Source organism: Zootoca vivipara, chromosome 10 (genome assembly GCF_965207765.1).
Source record: "Zootoca vivipara chromosome 10, rZooViv2.hap1.1, whole genome shotgun sequence".
NCBI lineage: Eukaryota > Metazoa > Chordata > Lepidosauria > Squamata > Lacertidae > Zootoca > Zootoca vivipara.
In genome coordinates, this window is record NC_142593.1 from 19,660,552 (window position 1) to 19,677,460 (window position 16,909).

Below are 16,909 nucleotides of genomic sequence, written 5' to 3' on the forward strand. Positions count from 1 at the left end.
AATATGTTAAACAGCTGCCCACTAGTTCTCCACAGGCATTAATATTCTTTAGTTGGGAAACTAAGGACTGTAAGTTACAGATATCCTGTTGAGGGCAAAAGAAGTTGGGACTTTATGGGCCATAGACAAAGGGATGCCATAGACAAATCTAAGAGATGTGATTCTTCAAGCAGCTGATACATGCAATGGGGTTTGGGCACTGACACATAAACATTAGTTCCTCATTTGATATTAGCAGTTTTCCGTTTTCTCTGCTAGTTATGAAAACAAACTAGGGAGAATTAAACAAGCTGCACCATTAATATCAGTGTTAAAACAGTACTTAACATTTACATTATAGCAATAATGAGCTTAACTAAACCAATTTATAGTGAACTGATCACTGTGTCTATTAAGGAGGATAGTATAATTATATTAGGAACAAATCTAATAAAAACAGAAGCCTGTTTAAACTTTATCTTTGGACTTTAATAAAAGTCTTACCTAAAATCTAATTAACCCATGGAAAGTGAAATATTGTACAATCTGCCCTTTGCACTACCCACAAGGGGGAAAGGCTGACATTCCATTAGTAACAGTTTATAGGGATTCTATACATTAAACATTTATTGACATTAATATTTTATCTGTATTGAAATACATTGCAATTCTACAAATCCTTGTAAAGATGAGTATTTGGGATGCTCTTCACAAGACTTTAATGAACTTTTCCTCTATAAGGTAAATTTATCTCGCGCACACCCTCACAAATACATTTTTAAAAACGTTGAACAGCAGAGAGCCCAGGTTAGAACCTGTGCCACCCCACTTGAGAATTCCCTCAAGGCTGACACAGAGTCATTACTGAGCACCCAATGGGTATGGTTATTCAACCAGTTGTAGATCCACCTAACTGGAGTAGCATCAGCCCACTTTTTACCACCTTGTCAGCAAGGAAGACTGTCAACTGCCGAAATCAAGATATATTATGTCCACAATATATTATGTCTTACCCCTTTTCAGAGCCTGAATGAAACCATGTTAAATAAAACAGCCTAGAACATCTAGGAGAGTCCGTCATGGGAAGAAGATGTGCATAACAAAATACTGAAGTCTTCTGTCAGGAAGATGTAATTGCATCAAGGGATTCTCAGCATCTGCAGTAGCAGAGATTTCAGCCTTTGGATCCTTCTCTCTCTCTCTCTCTCTCTCTCTCTCTCTCTCTCTCTCTCTCACACACACACACACACACACACACACACAGGTTTTTCTAGAAACCACCTACTTTTCTTTCAGGGACTGAATCCATCTCCTGTTTCCTGGCTGAACAATGTTGCATAGAAACTAGTTTGGGAAAAGAAGGGATTGGCACGAAGCATTATGTAGCTCTTTTTTTAAAGAAAATTAATAGCTGCACTTTTGCTTCCTAAACTATTGTGTTCCCATTTCCCCAACAATACAAGCTCTATTCTGTCTTCCCTATACTCTGGCTTTCCTTTTCAAGTCTACCCTCTCATTTTTAATAGGGGGAATCATACCTGTTGGTACTGGATCAGAATCGGGGCAAGTATAAATCCATTTTTTCCTGGAAAAGCTTAGAACAAACTGTGATTCATGATATAAAGAGGTTTCTTTTTTAAAAAATAATAATAATAATGTCGGGCCTCCATAGATGTACAAAGGAGCTTCAAAAAATGTAAATTATTTTTGAACTCCACCGCTCCTCCCTGCCATACACGGGTCTGTGCAGCGTATTCTCCAGAAGCTTAACCATTTCCAACAAATGATTATATGCTACAGCTGGTACTTCAATGACTAATTAACCTTTGCAGAAAGAAAGCCTTTGTTAAAATGTCACCAAGCTCACAATGAATAGAGGGAACATCTTGAGATGTCTAGGCAAAGACCAATAGCTAGGAGTCCTTTAACAAAACACACTCTCTCTCTCTCTCTCTCTCTCTCTGGCTTAAGATGATTCATTTGTCCACATGGCTAGTGTAAGACAAATCAGGGAGCCACAATGCTTAGATCCAGAACTAAAAAGTACAGCCAACTGAATTCAAAGCAGGAGGAAAACAATTACAACTGTCTGCAGAAAATCTCACACTTCTATAGCAGTTTGATTCTGCAGCTGTTCTCATGCTGCTGCTTCCACAGCACATTGTGCAAGAAGCAGAGCCTATCCGAATTTAGTTGTGCTTTCCTCGTGAAATGACACAACACCCCTTCTTCTGTGGCTTCTAACTGTGGAAGGGCACTGCTGCATCCAACTCAGAATTTGGATTCAGAGTTGTGGTTCAGTTTCATCTTTATGTGAGGCACAGAATAGTTCTGATATTTACTAAATCCTAATTTCCCCCTTGGAAATCCAACACAGGGATTATCTACATAGGTACACATATGCTCACAGGCATTCCCTGGTTCCCACAGTGTAAACCCCCATCTCACACACACTGAAGTTTGACTTGACAGAAGTATTATGTTGCACCCAATAGAACAACATCTGCTTGGTTGTGTGTGTGGAGGGGCAACAGTTTCTCCAGTTTGCAGATGGGCCCAGGGGCCCAAAATGGTTGGCAACCCCTGATCTAACGGAACATATAAAATACAGGGACAGGAGTTAGCCACTTGCACAGAATTTAAGACACAACAAAGGAAGACAGAACTAGTTTAACTGAGAGAATATATCTGACTGATATACATGAACATGACCCCTTAATCCTAGTTGTGATCTGGAATTGCCATTCAAACAGAGTGCTGGTGAATAGCATTGGCTATTCTTCTACAGTTCTTCACGTCAAATTGTTGTGAGCAGGGATTTTCAACCTGACGAATATGAAAGAAAAGAGAGAGGCTTCTTTGTGTTTATGAAGAGTTTGTTTGTCTCAGATTAGTTCTGCCCTATGTTATAAATCAAGCACTGCTAGGAGGTGTTTCTTTTTGTTCTGCAATGTATTTCTTATCAATAAAAACTTTGGTGTGGCGTGAGCATATTTTTATTCTGAAGGTGTGGCCCAGAGAACAGAGTTTGAGAACCACGGCCATAATACAAGCGACAGACCTGATTCTTTGGCTTGGCTTGCATGTCTCATTTATGTATGGTTCTTTGCCACTGTATATTGCTCATTTACATATATAAAATCAATGCATGCATTTCAATGTATGCAACTTGAGAATGAGTAACATGAAATACCAATTTCCATATCCTGAATAAAAAAAGCAGCTTGGGTTTTCAATAACTCTGCCCAGCAAACTTCTTAAGACTGCAACAATATGGACAAATTTTAATTCTTAGATACTTCTTTTAATGCATTTTTAAATTACAGGCCAACACAGCTAGCTTTCCTTTTTGAATGACTTGGAGAGTATTGAATTCAGCCATTCAAAAACAGTATCCTAACTGGAGGAAGAGGATTTTATAGCATAGGGAGATGGGGCTTTATTTTCTGAAGGTTATTCCATTCCAGCCACTAGGAAAAGCTACTTAATTTGACTTCAGTTTACTCTTTTTTAACCTAGTACACCACCTAAAATTAATCTCCAGCTCTGCAAATATAAAAATTACCATATTTCCCTATGTGTATTTTCCTTAAGGCTACAGAACTGCTGGATTTTATATCTGTTAAAAAATTGGGAATTGGCCAATGTCTATTTCTTCCTCTTAGGATCCCTAGGTACAGTCTAAAAACTCCAAAGCACCTAGGAGAGCCTTATATGATAAATCTGCTATCTTGTCCCACACTAGAGCTGAAGACCAATACCAATGCCAACTTTATTGTTTCAACACAAAGCAGCCTTCCTTCCCCCCAAATTTTGCTTAACACCTAAGCCTGATAAAGGGCTTTGAAGAACTCAGAAGTTTGACCACTAATTTGTGGCACTTTGCTGAGGTAATAAAGGTAAAGGTAAAGGGACCCCTGACCATTAGGTCCAGTCACAGACGACTCTGGGGTTGCGGCGCTCATCTCACTTTACTGGCCAAGGGAGCCGACCTACAGCTTCCGGGTCATGTAGCCAGCATGACTAAGCCGCTTCTGGCGAACCAGAGCAATGCATGGAAACACCGTTTACCTTCCCACTGGAGCAGTACCTATTTATCTACTTGCACTTTGACGTGCTTTCTGCTAGGTTGGCAGGAGCAGGGACCGAGCAGCGGGAGCTCACCCCTTTGCAGGGATTTGAACCGCCGACCTTCTGATCAGCAAGCCCTAGGTTCAGTGGTTTAGACCACAGAGCCACCCGCATCCCTCAGAATAAAGGTATTTCCCTACTATGATTTGTTTTTCTTATGGCCCAACACAGCTGCCTTTGCTTCTCCCTGATAGTTTTTTTAATCCCCCAAAAGATATCTGTTTTTCAAAAGTTTTGCTTTTACTGTAGTCCCCACCCTCTTCCTATATTTATATGATAATTTTTAAAATCTTAATAAATTAGCGATAAGGAGGAAATACATGTTTTGCAAACATCTGTTGCCTATCAATAAGACACACACTTCCAGAGAGCAAAATGAGAGAGTAGTCAAGTTTGAAAGTCAACTGGCTATGCGCTATGTAATCTCCTTTATGACTCTCAGAAAAACATCACTGAACTCTCCCGCTCCTTCTAGAATCTAGATATCTCAAGCAGCTTTGAGTTCAGCCAAATAAGAGGCAGATCGCTGTCTTTGCCCACAAAATACTCTTCTATACTTGCCTGTGCCTGGGAGAAGGTAGCTGACCCACTTCTTGCTCATTTCCCTTGGGATCCAAAGAAGAAGAAAGTAGGTCCGCTTTACAGACAATGATGGGAAATTTAGCTCTCACCAGAAAATGCACAACAATCCTCCTTCTCCTCTGAATAAAATGAAAGGCCTGTAAGAATTTAAATAGACATTCCATTCATTCTGGGATCCCTAGGTGGAGAGCCAACCAAATGGGCCAGTTAAAAAAAGCGTTGTGACTATTAAAAAAAAATTCCAAAGGAAGCAATTATTGGAGGAATGAGAGCAAAATCCATCCCTGAGATAGGTTTTAAGACAAGTGAGACCTCCTGCAACAAAAAGCTGCAGCCTGGAAGTAACAAACAGAAATGCATTCCATTAGGGGGAAATGTGTCACAAAAAAATGTGTACAGTGGTGCCTCGCTAGATGAATAGATAGATAGATAGATAGATAGATAGATACTTTATTGTCATTGTACTTTAAATAGTGCAATGAAATTGAATGCCCTCCCTTAAAAACAAAACAAAAACAGAATTACAGCCATACAAATACTGTACATACACATCCCCCTATTCTCTTACACTGTCTTTGTTTAAAGTTGTGGCTTCCAAAGTTTTTACAGTGTTGGAGGAGAAAGTCGCTTATGTTTCCTTTTCCTTTTGTGTTGCATGTTAGCTCTGCTTCCCTTCTGAGGCAGGTTGCTTTGTATATCTTGAAGGGCTTGTAAGATGAATTTTTCGCTTAACGAAGAGATCTTTCGAGTGGAGGTTGCCTCGCAAGACGAATTTGTTTTGTGAAAAATTTGTCTAGCGAATCGCGGTTTCCCCTAGGAATGCATTGAAATTCAATTAATGTGTTCCTATGAGCAAATAATAATAATAATAATAATAAAATTCAATGCATTCCTATGGGATTCGCTAGACGAATTTTTCGCAAAACGAATTGACTCACAGAACGAATTAAATTCATCTAGAGAGGCACCACTGTATATTAGACAGAACTGGATACAAAAAAGGGCATTTTAGGTGCGGGAGCATGCAATATCTAAATGGGCTTGGGTCTTGCTGACTTGCTGTTCCACAGGCAGAGGTGTCACGGTAACAAAGGTACCACTACAGCAGATAGAAATCTGAAATCCGGTATACCACATGTGTGTAATGCAGTGCAAACTACTTTTTAATTCTCTTGCTTAGGGAAGCCTGTGGCATGACAATGACTAGCACAAGTTGTGCCTTAGTTTGCTCAGAGGTTGTTGTGCTGCACAATCACCCATGAGCAAGGAAGGCATAGACAAGGCAGAATGTTGGGGAATTCCCCGCTCCCATGCTCAAAGCAGCCTCCGACTGAGAGTGAGAGAGACTTTCAACAGTGAATCATCTTTGACTGGAATATTTCTATCTACGATCTTTTTAAGACTTCTAAGGCAGTGGAAATACTGTTACACTGGTACCTCTACTTACGAATAACTCTACTTACGAATGTTTCTACTTACGAATGGAGCTCCGTCCGCCATCTTGGATGCAGTTTAGATAGGATTTTTTCTACTTACAAATTTTTAGATAGGGTTGCTTCTACTTACGATTTTTTTCTCCCAATGCATTCCTATGGGATTCGACTTACATTTTTTTTCGACTTACAAATGTGTGTTCGGAACGCATTAAATTCGTAAGTAGAGGTACCACTGTATATTGTTTATCTTTCACTGGTATCTACTATTTTCCCTTTCCCTTATTAATTATTCAAGTTTTTATTACATCAGCAATTTTCAATTGGCCTTTTCTGAACCCTCCTAAAAGAAACAAATAATTCAATCCCTTATTAGCAAAGCGAATTACCTTGTTGATACCAAAATAATTTACATAGCTCTAAGATTTGAACACCCCCCCCCCCATGGCAGTCATTAAGCATTTTTCCTCAATCGTCAAAAAACCACAAAGGTATATATATAATAAGTTCCTAATCTCTCCACAATGCAGAACTTGGTCGAAGTCACTGAAGCTTCAATCCTACAGTCCCTGGGAGAAAGTCTCAGGGACACAGGATACATTGGGTCCCACTCTGACACTGGAGGCAGAGCTGTCCCAAACAACATCAGAACTCCAATGTCAGCGTAGGGCATGTTGGGAGGATGTTCAGGGACAGCTCTGGGGCAGTAGGGGGCATGTGGTGAAGGGCATTTATGCAGAGGCACCAGCTTCTCTGGAGGATTGGGGCCCCAACACAACATTCTCTGAATATTGAGGGGGCCCATCCCCTTCAAAAAAAATATTTTGAGGGCCAAAACTGCCTCGGCCCCTAGGAGTTGGTGTGCTTGCACTTATGGAAAGGAGCCAAATTGTCTGGGTTTCCCAGCACCCCCAAAGTAGGAAAAGATTTAGGCCATTTGTGTGTGGAAGACTGCAAGATTAAAACACTATCATTTGCAGGAAGAAGTCAGCGCATCGCATGACAATGCAGCCACATCAGTTCACCATAAGGCATGTGTGTGTATACTAAGGGTGGGTGAGTCTGTCAATTTCTGTTTCTTTCCATTTTTTCCAGTCTTGTTTCTTTCCATTTTTTCCAGTCTTGAGTTCAGTTTTCCACATCAGTTTGCAATTTATTGATTTTTTAAAAAAGGCCTCATGAATATTCACCAGCATTTTCATGTGAATGTCTCCTAACAGGCACGTTTGTGTATGCAATTTTGCTTTATACACACATTTTGCAAAGCAAACGCTCCCTAATGTAGTGCATTTGATATGCTCTTTTTTTCACCAACACCTGCATTTTCTTGTACACTTTGAACCAAAATATGCATTTTGGGGGACATTTCTCACCTTCAGAATTGCACTGCAAAATTCCGAAAAGTGTGAATTTTCAGAAGCTGTGTTTTGGTCTGCAGATTGTTTTGGAAAATGAAAATTGCGTAGCCTCACTTTTAAATGTCAAGTGAATCAAACTGCTCCCCCATCCCTGGTATGTACCAAGGGCATGTACAAGATTCAGCCTGGATAAAATTTTGGCATACTTTTCAGCCACTTTCATGACTGCATCAAAGACCACTCAGGCACAATCTTGCATCTGCTATTTGTGTGGCATCTATGTGACTGTCTCATTATATGTCAAATGGGCAGGATTCAACCAGTGAGTTCTGTCAGTGAAAGCCCCGCACAAGGACATCCACTTCTGGGTGGTGAGAGAACTCCAGGAACATTGTGCAGGGAGAGAACAGGGATTGTTCTGTCTGGCAAGCCAAAATGCTTGCCCTGACGTAACAATTGCCTCTGGGTGACGCTTAATTTCTCCCAGTGTTTTCCTGTGGCTACAATGGATGGGGTCGTCAAGAGAAGAGACCCTCACTTTGAGCTACAGTTAAGATAAAATATTCAGACATTAAGGGGACTGTGACCTGCCAGTGACAATTTGTCTTATGCTATCTATATAAAATTCTTCAATGAACATCAGAATGTTGAATCTACTTCTCTGGAACGCTACAAGCAAGAGAAAATCAAGTCTACCATCCACTGCTGTATTTGATATCTCATAATCAAAGATATATGATCCCTGAAGGTGGAAGTTGTATTCCAAGTTATGACATTTAAGCTATGAATAGGCCAATTATCTGTGAAACGGGGAACGTTCATTCGAAAGCCACTTATATTAGAGGCTATGACAATAGCATGTTGATATATTGGACCACTGAGCCTAGGGCTTGCTGATCAGAAGGTCGGCGGTTCGAATCCCTGTGACGGGGTGAGCTCCCGTTGCTTGGCCCCAGCTCCTGCCAACCTAGCAGTTTGAAAGCACGTCAAAATGCAAGTAGATAAATAGGAACCGCTACAGCGGGAAGGTAAATGGCGCTTCCATGTGCTGCTCTGGTTTGCCAGAAGCGGCTTTGTCATGCTGGCCACATGACCTGGAAGCCATACGCCGGCTCCCTCGGCCAATAATGTGAGATGAGCGCGCAACCCCAGAGTCGGTCACGACTGGACCTAATGGTCAGGGGTCCCTTTACCTTTACCTATAAACTTATTATGCATTGCACAAATCATTGCTTCCATTTGTTTATGTCAAGGTCATCTGAGCTGAACTACCCACATAATGGTAACATTTACGCATGCCTTCTCCTCAGGATTTGGTAAATCTTGCTTCCTCTCCATATGCCATTGTTCAGTACTGAATACAGCTCTTTTGTTCCCCTTGGTACTTATCCCTCCGGGAGCAGCCAGCAGGGAGCGCTGTTTGCACACACCTCGCCTCCTGGCAATAGCATCTTAGGAGGGGGAGAGGCAAAGGGGCAGGGAGGTTGGTGCTGTGTGGATGCACCAAAAGCAGTGCTGGACGGCCTCCACCATAGTGCCCGCATATGCCTGACTTTCTCACCACCTGGCCCTCACCTTCCAGGTATGCCACATTGTTGGGAGTATTGGGAAGTGTGTTATATACTGTCAGCTCTCCGCGCAAGCTGACCCGGATCCCGTTTATTTCGCATTAATGGAAGATGTGCCCGTGGTGTTGTGATCATCATCATCATCATCATATGCTGCCCGCCTGACTGGGTTGCCTCAGCTACTCTTGGTAGATTTAATGCTCAAGTAGGACTGCAGAAAGTACTGTAAGGAAAGGTAGCAGGTACCCTTTTTCTTCCACAGGAAGTGAACCATGTAAAGAGCATAGCGCAAGATGATCCTTATGAGCTCCGCTGAATGCCCCCCGTCAGCATGGTTTGAAGTACCTCACATTCATGGATAATTCAGAATGCTGAAGCGATCCAATCCCCAAAGTTAATGCCATCTCAGAATGCCCTTTGTCTTGAGCCTATCCAGGGAACCATCACCCCCCAGTGCAGAAAATACATGACCGTATTACATCACCCAAAATAATAAGGGTGGTAAATATAAGGCTACGATATTTTCCATGGAACATGTTTAGAAGTGGGAGGGTGCACTGACCACAAGATTCGGTTCAGCATTTTGGAAAACAGCCAGCATCAGTCTGAAGTGCTTTGTACATTGGTTGGTTTGCCTCAAGCTCCATCCGAATCTGTTTCATTTCCCCCCTTCCCCCCCCCCCATTACTGGAAAAACAAAAGAACCCTTTATCACTTCTGGCAGAAGTAGATGGTATTTGCAAGCATGCTAACCTCTACAGCAGGCATCCCCAAACTGCGGCCCTCCAGATGTTTTGGCCTACAACTCCCATGATCCCTAGCTAACAGGACCAGCGGTCAGGGATGATGGGACTTGTAGTCCAAAACACCTGGAGGGCCGAAGTTTGGGGATGCCTGCTCTACAGAGTGGATAAAGTCTGTCAAACGACAAATAGACGCAGGCAAGTTCTGCCAGGTAACTTTTTAAAAACGTTTTGATTTTAGCAGATACTTCTCTGCAACCTTTTTTTTTGACATCTGGATTGCTAAGGCGCCCCAGGGACTCTGATTTGTGCTACCTCATACAGTTCCTGCTTTGCCTCTGACAAGCACAACATTCCTTTGAGACACTCCACTTTGGCTCAGGATTCACCCAAATCTCATGCACACCTCTATTTACAATACTAGCTAACCCAGGCATCCCCAAACTTCGGCCCTCCAGCTGTTTTGGACTACAATTCCCATCTTCCCTGACCACTGGTCCTGTTAGCTAGGGATCATGGGAGTTGTAGGCCAAAACATCTGGAGGGCCGCAGTTTGGGGATGCCTGAGCTAACCCATAAAGTACACTAGAGACATGATACAATTGAAGAGTAGTATTCCTTACCAGGGCCGGCTCTAGGTAGACCCCCGGTGGCGCAGGGCACCACGGCGCCGGCCCGCCCACTGGCCGGCCGGTCCGCCGGTTCGACGCGCAGCTGCGCCCGCCCGCCCACCGCGCTGGGAAATGGGGCGGGGGGGCCGCCGGAGGGATCCATCGCTCCACGGCGCCAGGAGCGCTTAAGACGGCCCTGTTCCTTACTCCTGAGCATTTTTAAGCTTCAGGGTTTCAGATGGATATATTTCAGTATGCGTGTAACTCTCCCACTAAAAATAAATGGGGCCTAAAGTGCTTATGTTTCCTTGGATCATGTGCAATATTACCATTATTACTATAGTATTTACTCATGCTCTAGTGTAATTGCTCCATAACTTCTCTTCACAGTATTCAGTCCTCAACAGCTGTGTTCTGATACATCCTGTGTGTTAGCCCTACATCACAGAGATAGAGAAAGAAAGAAACATGGCAAAAATGTATAGGACAAGTACAAATATGTGCTGAAAATGTAAAGAAAAAGAAGGTACCTTTTATCATATGTGGTGGACTTGTAAGCTAATAAAAGCTTTCTGGGAGATGATATATAATGAAATAAAAAAAGGTTTAAAATAACCTTTGTTAAAAAAAACCCCAGAAGCTTTCTTATTAGGAATGATAGGTACCGACATTCCAAAGGCACAGAAAAGACTTTTTATGTATGGAACAACAGCCGCCCGGATGCTTCTAGCCCAGAGATGGAAAGAACACAAAGTCCCTACCAGAGAGGAATGGCAAACCAAGCTGATGGTCTATGTTGAAATGGCAAAACTGGAAAACTCAGAAACCAAGAGGACAAAAACTTTATAAAAGAATGGAAAAAAATTATAAGTTATTTAGGAGACCACTGTAAGCAGATGGAAACACTGGCAGGATTTTGATTTCACTTGCAGTGTAACAAATACCATGGACAATATGGATTGATATAAAAGTTAGTGTATAGAAGAATATGCAGTTGTAAATCTAAATAGGACCCTATGGAGGGGGTGGGAGGAAGTCACAAGTCAGAGGAATCTCTGTAGATGGATATATATTTGGATCTTTATAACTTTGTATTTGTAAAACCAAATAAAAATGATTTCAAAAAAAAGAGAGAAAGAAAGAGAAAGATAGATATATTACATTCCCCACTTCACTATATTTTGATGATCTGGACAGTTTATGACTGATTCAGACATCTTGGTTTTATGGATGTGGGAATTACTGTAGTGTTCTCAGGATTCTACAGTGGGGTTATCACGTTATCTACCGTGTCAGGTCCTTCTGAGTTTTTGTATAATGCTTTTTCAATCATTTAAGGAAACTGTCAACAGGCCAGAACAAACCCTCTTCAAACAGGGGCAAGAAGTCCTGTGAGGGGTTCCTAGAGGCTCCATGTAGAGCGGTGGGTACAATTTGCCACATAGAGAAATATATGTGTAGTTAAACAGAAAGTAGCTGTAGCCACTTGTTTGTATGAATCAGCTAACACTGGCAGGCTTTCCATCCACCCACCCATTTGGTGGCCAGTAGAAGACCAGCTTAACCAGTAGAAGAAAGTGGAGGGACACCTAAGATCAATCCAATGCCCCTCACCCAGCCCAGCAGAAGGGGGTCTGGATTGCAGCCTAAGTCTTCCTCCATAAGGTAGGCCACTATATCAAATCACTATTTCAGCTGGCCTTTCCTTTCCTTTATTCAGTTCCACTATATTCATTGAGAAAATTAGGGCCCCCAAATGGAGAGGGCATTATTCAGGATTCCCTTTACACAATTTTCTGGGGTGCCCCTTCCAGGCAAAGTCAGCCCTCGCCATGGTCAGTCACATCCTAATGCTCCCTAGGCAAAACTACCATTATGTACTCCATGTGTGACAGCTCTTTAAAAGTGTTCAGAAACTACAGCTACCGCTGGAGTATATGAAAGTCTATTAAAGGCCACTTTCTTCCATATATGCCCCCCACGTGCCCTCTATTCGACATCCAAGGCCTTGCTCTGGATGCCACTGCCAAAAAAGTTCAGTAGATGTGAACTTATAACAGAAACTTCTTGGTAGTGCAGCCAGCCATTGTTGAACGCCCTCCCCAGAGAGGTCTGCCATTTTCAGGCTCTTCAGAAAGCTTTTATAATGTATCTTATGCATACAAATTATTTTTATTGGGATTGCAATGTTTTTCTTTTCATTTTAAATCATCGCATTGCATTATCACTGATAAAGAAAAAACAGGATACAAATTATATAAAAATATAACATTAGGAGAACCAAAGATAGATATAATTTTATTATTATGCTTGGCTTAAAAAAAAACCCAACCCCTTTCTTATTACTGCATTTGCCCTTTTCACTGTCACTGCATATAGCAATGAAGTATACAGTAATAATAGATGCATTCAGTGATTTCCCCCCCTAATAAAATGTTTAGGGGTACTCTCATTTTCCTACCCATATTGAAAAACTGCCCCACAATGAGGCCAAACTTAGATTCACAAAATGTTTAGGGGTATGTGTACCCCTGCGTCCCCCCCAGAAAAAAAAGCACTGGATGTATTAATGCAAATATGTGAAACCACTATGGCAGTTTCATAAAAGCAAGATCACTCAGTCTATTGTAAGACATATTTAGAAACTATTAGGTCTGACATTATAATTCATTGGAAGCAAAAAAGAAGAGGCAGAAATGTGGTGATTGCCATATAGGACATGACTGGTAGCTGAAATATTTGATGCTGAGAATATCAACTTGTTTAGCTCAGTTTGTAAGCATTTCCTAAGAAAAGCAGGAAGTGAATTCCTGAAGACAGTGCCCAGGAGTGTCATGCTGTAATCCTATACATACTGGGTTGGAGTCATGTTTCATCATGCTTAGAACAGACCCATTGAAATCAATGGAATCAATCATTTCAATCGGTATACTCTAACCATGATGGGAAGCCAGGGTGCAACCTACTTACCTGGGAATAAGTCCCACAGAACTCATTAGGACACCTATATAGACATGTACCAGATTAGACGTGTTGTTAAACCATTGAAGTTCTGAGAATGATTCACCCAAGAAACTCACAAGAAATGTGGAAATTAAAACTATGGGCACTCACCATTATTCCAGTAAGCAAGCAGACTCCTTTCCCACAGTATGTATTAGGTACCATATCACCATATCCAATGGAGAGAAAAGTTATTGAAATCAACCACATTGCTCCAAGGAAGTTGCTAGTAACATCCTGTTGGTCATGATACCTGAAAAAGAAAATTATAATCTCTTTAACCACAAATTCTTCAACAGTGCATTTCTTTTTTGGCTATGAAAAGAACTTTGGCAGCCCGTTCCTTCTCAAGAATAGTTTTGTTACTTGAAACATATGCTTAAGATGCATGTTTTGTCCCCTATGGGGCTGGTCCACAAATACATGCATGAAGCAGCATATACAGTACATGCCTGCCAGTATATGGGTTGTTGCTATCAATGTTGACAATACTGATCTCCTCTTAGAGGTGAAAAGCACTTGGGTCTTGAGTTCAACGTACAATCAAAAAAGAAAAATTTTCTTTTTTCTTTTTTTTTTAATTAAAAAGTTTTTATTAATAATTTAAACAAATACAACAATAAGAAAACGAAACGAAACAAAAACAAAACAAAACAATTCAGCATATTATCAAATACAAAAAATCCCCCACCCCCACCCTGAGTCCTACCCCCACCCCTATCCCTAATCCTTCACAACCTAACTTAGACTTATCTATACTATACTTGTTTCCGGTCACACACGTTGATACACGGTAAGTACTTAATTTTTGTATCTACTAAATTCACAAACAAAACAAAAAAGATTATGGTTATTACAATGTCAATAACATTCATATAACTAATTTGCTATCTTTTTGATTCTAGAGTCCTGTTACATCAGAGAGGAGAGACGATTTATCTATATAAGTGCTCAGATAAACGGTAAGTGACTCCCATTTCCCTACGTTGTCCTCCAGGTTTGTTTCTTTCAATATTTCGTGTTTTCTTGCCAAGTTATAATATAAAATTAATTTTCCTAACCATTCCTCCTTTCTTGGGATTTCTTTTGACTTCCATGCTCTTGCGACTAGTAGTCTTGCTGAAGCAGTCGCATAGCTCACTACACATCTATCTTTAGGTTTTATATCCTCTCCCAGCATTCCTAATAGGAAGGTTTCTGGTTGTTTTTTGAAAGAATATTTCAGAATTTTTTTCAACTCATTGTAAACTAATTCCCAAAATTCCTTGATACGATCACAATTCCACCAAACATGAATATATGTACCTATTTCTTTGCAACATCTCCAGCAGATATTATTGGCACTAGGATACATTTTAGCTAGTTTGGCCGGCGTTAAATGCCATTGATTTTGCATTTTGAATAAATTTTCTAACAAATCGTAATTTGGAGTAAATTTCGAATCTCTTTTCCATAATTGTTCCCATTTCTGCAAATTAATTATTTTACCCAAATCCTGACTCCATTTGATCATATAATTTTTTGTTAGCTCCTCCTCCGTTTCCCATTTTAACAATAATTGATACAGATTGGATATATATTTACCTTCCTTATCGATTAAGATTTCTTCTAATTTTGATTTGTCTTTTTCAAATCCCACCTTTTTGTCTAATTGAAATCTCTGGTTAATTTGGAAGTAATCTAGCCACGTATTTAGATAATTTTTAATTTCTCTATATTCTTTTAATTTCAATACTCCTTCTTTTTCTTCCAGGAGTACGCGATATGTAGGCCAAATGCCCTCCATGTTACGCCTCCTCACTGCCAATAACTCAGCAGGGGAGAGCCACCAGGGGGTTTTTGCTTCAAAAAATCTCCTATATTTTTCCCAAACTTTGAATAGTGATTTCCTAATTATATTAAACGTGAAAATGTTTCTCTTGTCTATTCTATCTTTCATCATATAATGATGCCAGCCAAATCCTAGCCCATCACCTTCAAGGTCCAATAAATCAAAATTCCTTAACTCTATCCATTCTTTGATCCAAACTAGTGCCGCCGAATCGTGATATATTTCCAAGTCTGGGAGACCATATCCCCCTCTTTCCTTGTGGTCAATTAATATCTTATATTTTATCCGGGGTTTTTTCCCGTTCCATATAAATTCTGCTATGTCTCTCTTCCAGTCTTTAAAGCATTTCTCAGTTCCCAACAGTGGGAGATTTTGGAAAAGAAAGTTCATCTTGGGAACCACACACATCTTAATAGCTGATATCCTACCCGTGAATGATAGTTTTAATTTCCTCCATACTTCAAATTTCTTTCTAATTTGTTTCCAAATTTCCAAATAATTGTCCTGAATTAAATCAATTGATTTAGTTGATATCTCTATTCCTAAATATCTCATTTTCTTGCTAATTTTGAGATTTGTATTCTCTTGTAATACTTTTTCTTCTTTTTTCTCGAGGTTTTTAACTAATAATTTTGTCTTGTTATAATTTATTTTTAAGCCGGCCAATTCCCCATATTCTTCTATTGTCTGGATGGCACTGGGAATACTTATAATTGGGTCCTCTGAGGTTATTATGATATCGTCAGCAAAGGCCTTTACTTTATGTCTTTTATTACCGACCACGATCCCTTTGATTTCCTCCTTTTTCCTTATTGTGTTTAATAATATCTCAAGTGTAATAATAAAAAGAATGGGGGACAAGGGGCATCCTTGTCTTGTTCCCCTCAAAATGTTAATTTTGTTGGTAAATCTTCCGTTTATGATTAGTCTAGCGTTCTGTGATTTATAGATGGCCTTTATTGCTTTTTCTAATCTTTTCCCCAAATTCAAATCTTCTAACAGTTTTAACATGAAGTCCCAGGCCACCCTATCAAAGGCCTTTTCCGCATCCACAGATAAGATAGCAGCTTGTTTATCTCTTCTATTCTCTAAATATTCAATAATATTAATAACATTTCTTATGTTATCTTTTGCAAATCTACCTTTCACAAAACCGACTTGATCTTTCTGTATTATGTCTTCAAGTATAGTGGACAACCTGTTCGCTAGTAATTTTGCAAATATTTTGTAATCACTATTTAGAAGTGAAATTGGTCTAAAGTCATTTGGTGTTACCACTTCTGCTTTCGATTTTGGAATTAATATGATTTGTGCCTCTTCCCAGGATTGCGGAGTAGTACCTTTTTCTAGTATTGTATTGAATAGATCCTTCAGGGGGACCAACATTATCTCTTCTAGTGTTTTGTAGAGTTCAGTTGGTAGACCATCAGTACCAGGGGCTTTCCCGTTTTTCATCGTTTTCAGGGTTTCCTTTATTTCCTCTACTGATATTTCTTTGTTTAATGCTTTTATTTTGTCTGGCGGTATAGGTGGCAATTTATGTTTTTTAATATAATCTTCTATTCTCTGCATGTTCGTGCCTTCTTTCTGGTACACTAATTCATAATGTTTTCTGATAATCCTTTCCATCTACCCTTATCCTTATCATTGTTGTTATCTTCTTCTTCATC

The 16,909-nt window shown here is 40.2% G+C and overlaps 1 protein-coding gene across 2 annotated transcripts in view; it reads right to left on the bottom strand.

The window, feature by feature from the left end:
* KCNN2 (potassium calcium-activated channel subfamily N member 2) overlaps positions 1-16,909 on the bottom strand; it is a 94,369-nt gene that overhangs the window by 10,837 nt on the left and 66,623 nt on the right. For both annotated transcript variants that reach the window (XM_035100160.3, XM_088652694.1), the window contains exon 4: positions 13,520-13,661. In XM_035100160.3, coding sequence (XP_034956051.3) covers positions 13,520-13,661 — 142 coding nt within the window. The remainder of the gene's footprint in view (positions 1-13,519; positions 13,662-16,909) is intronic.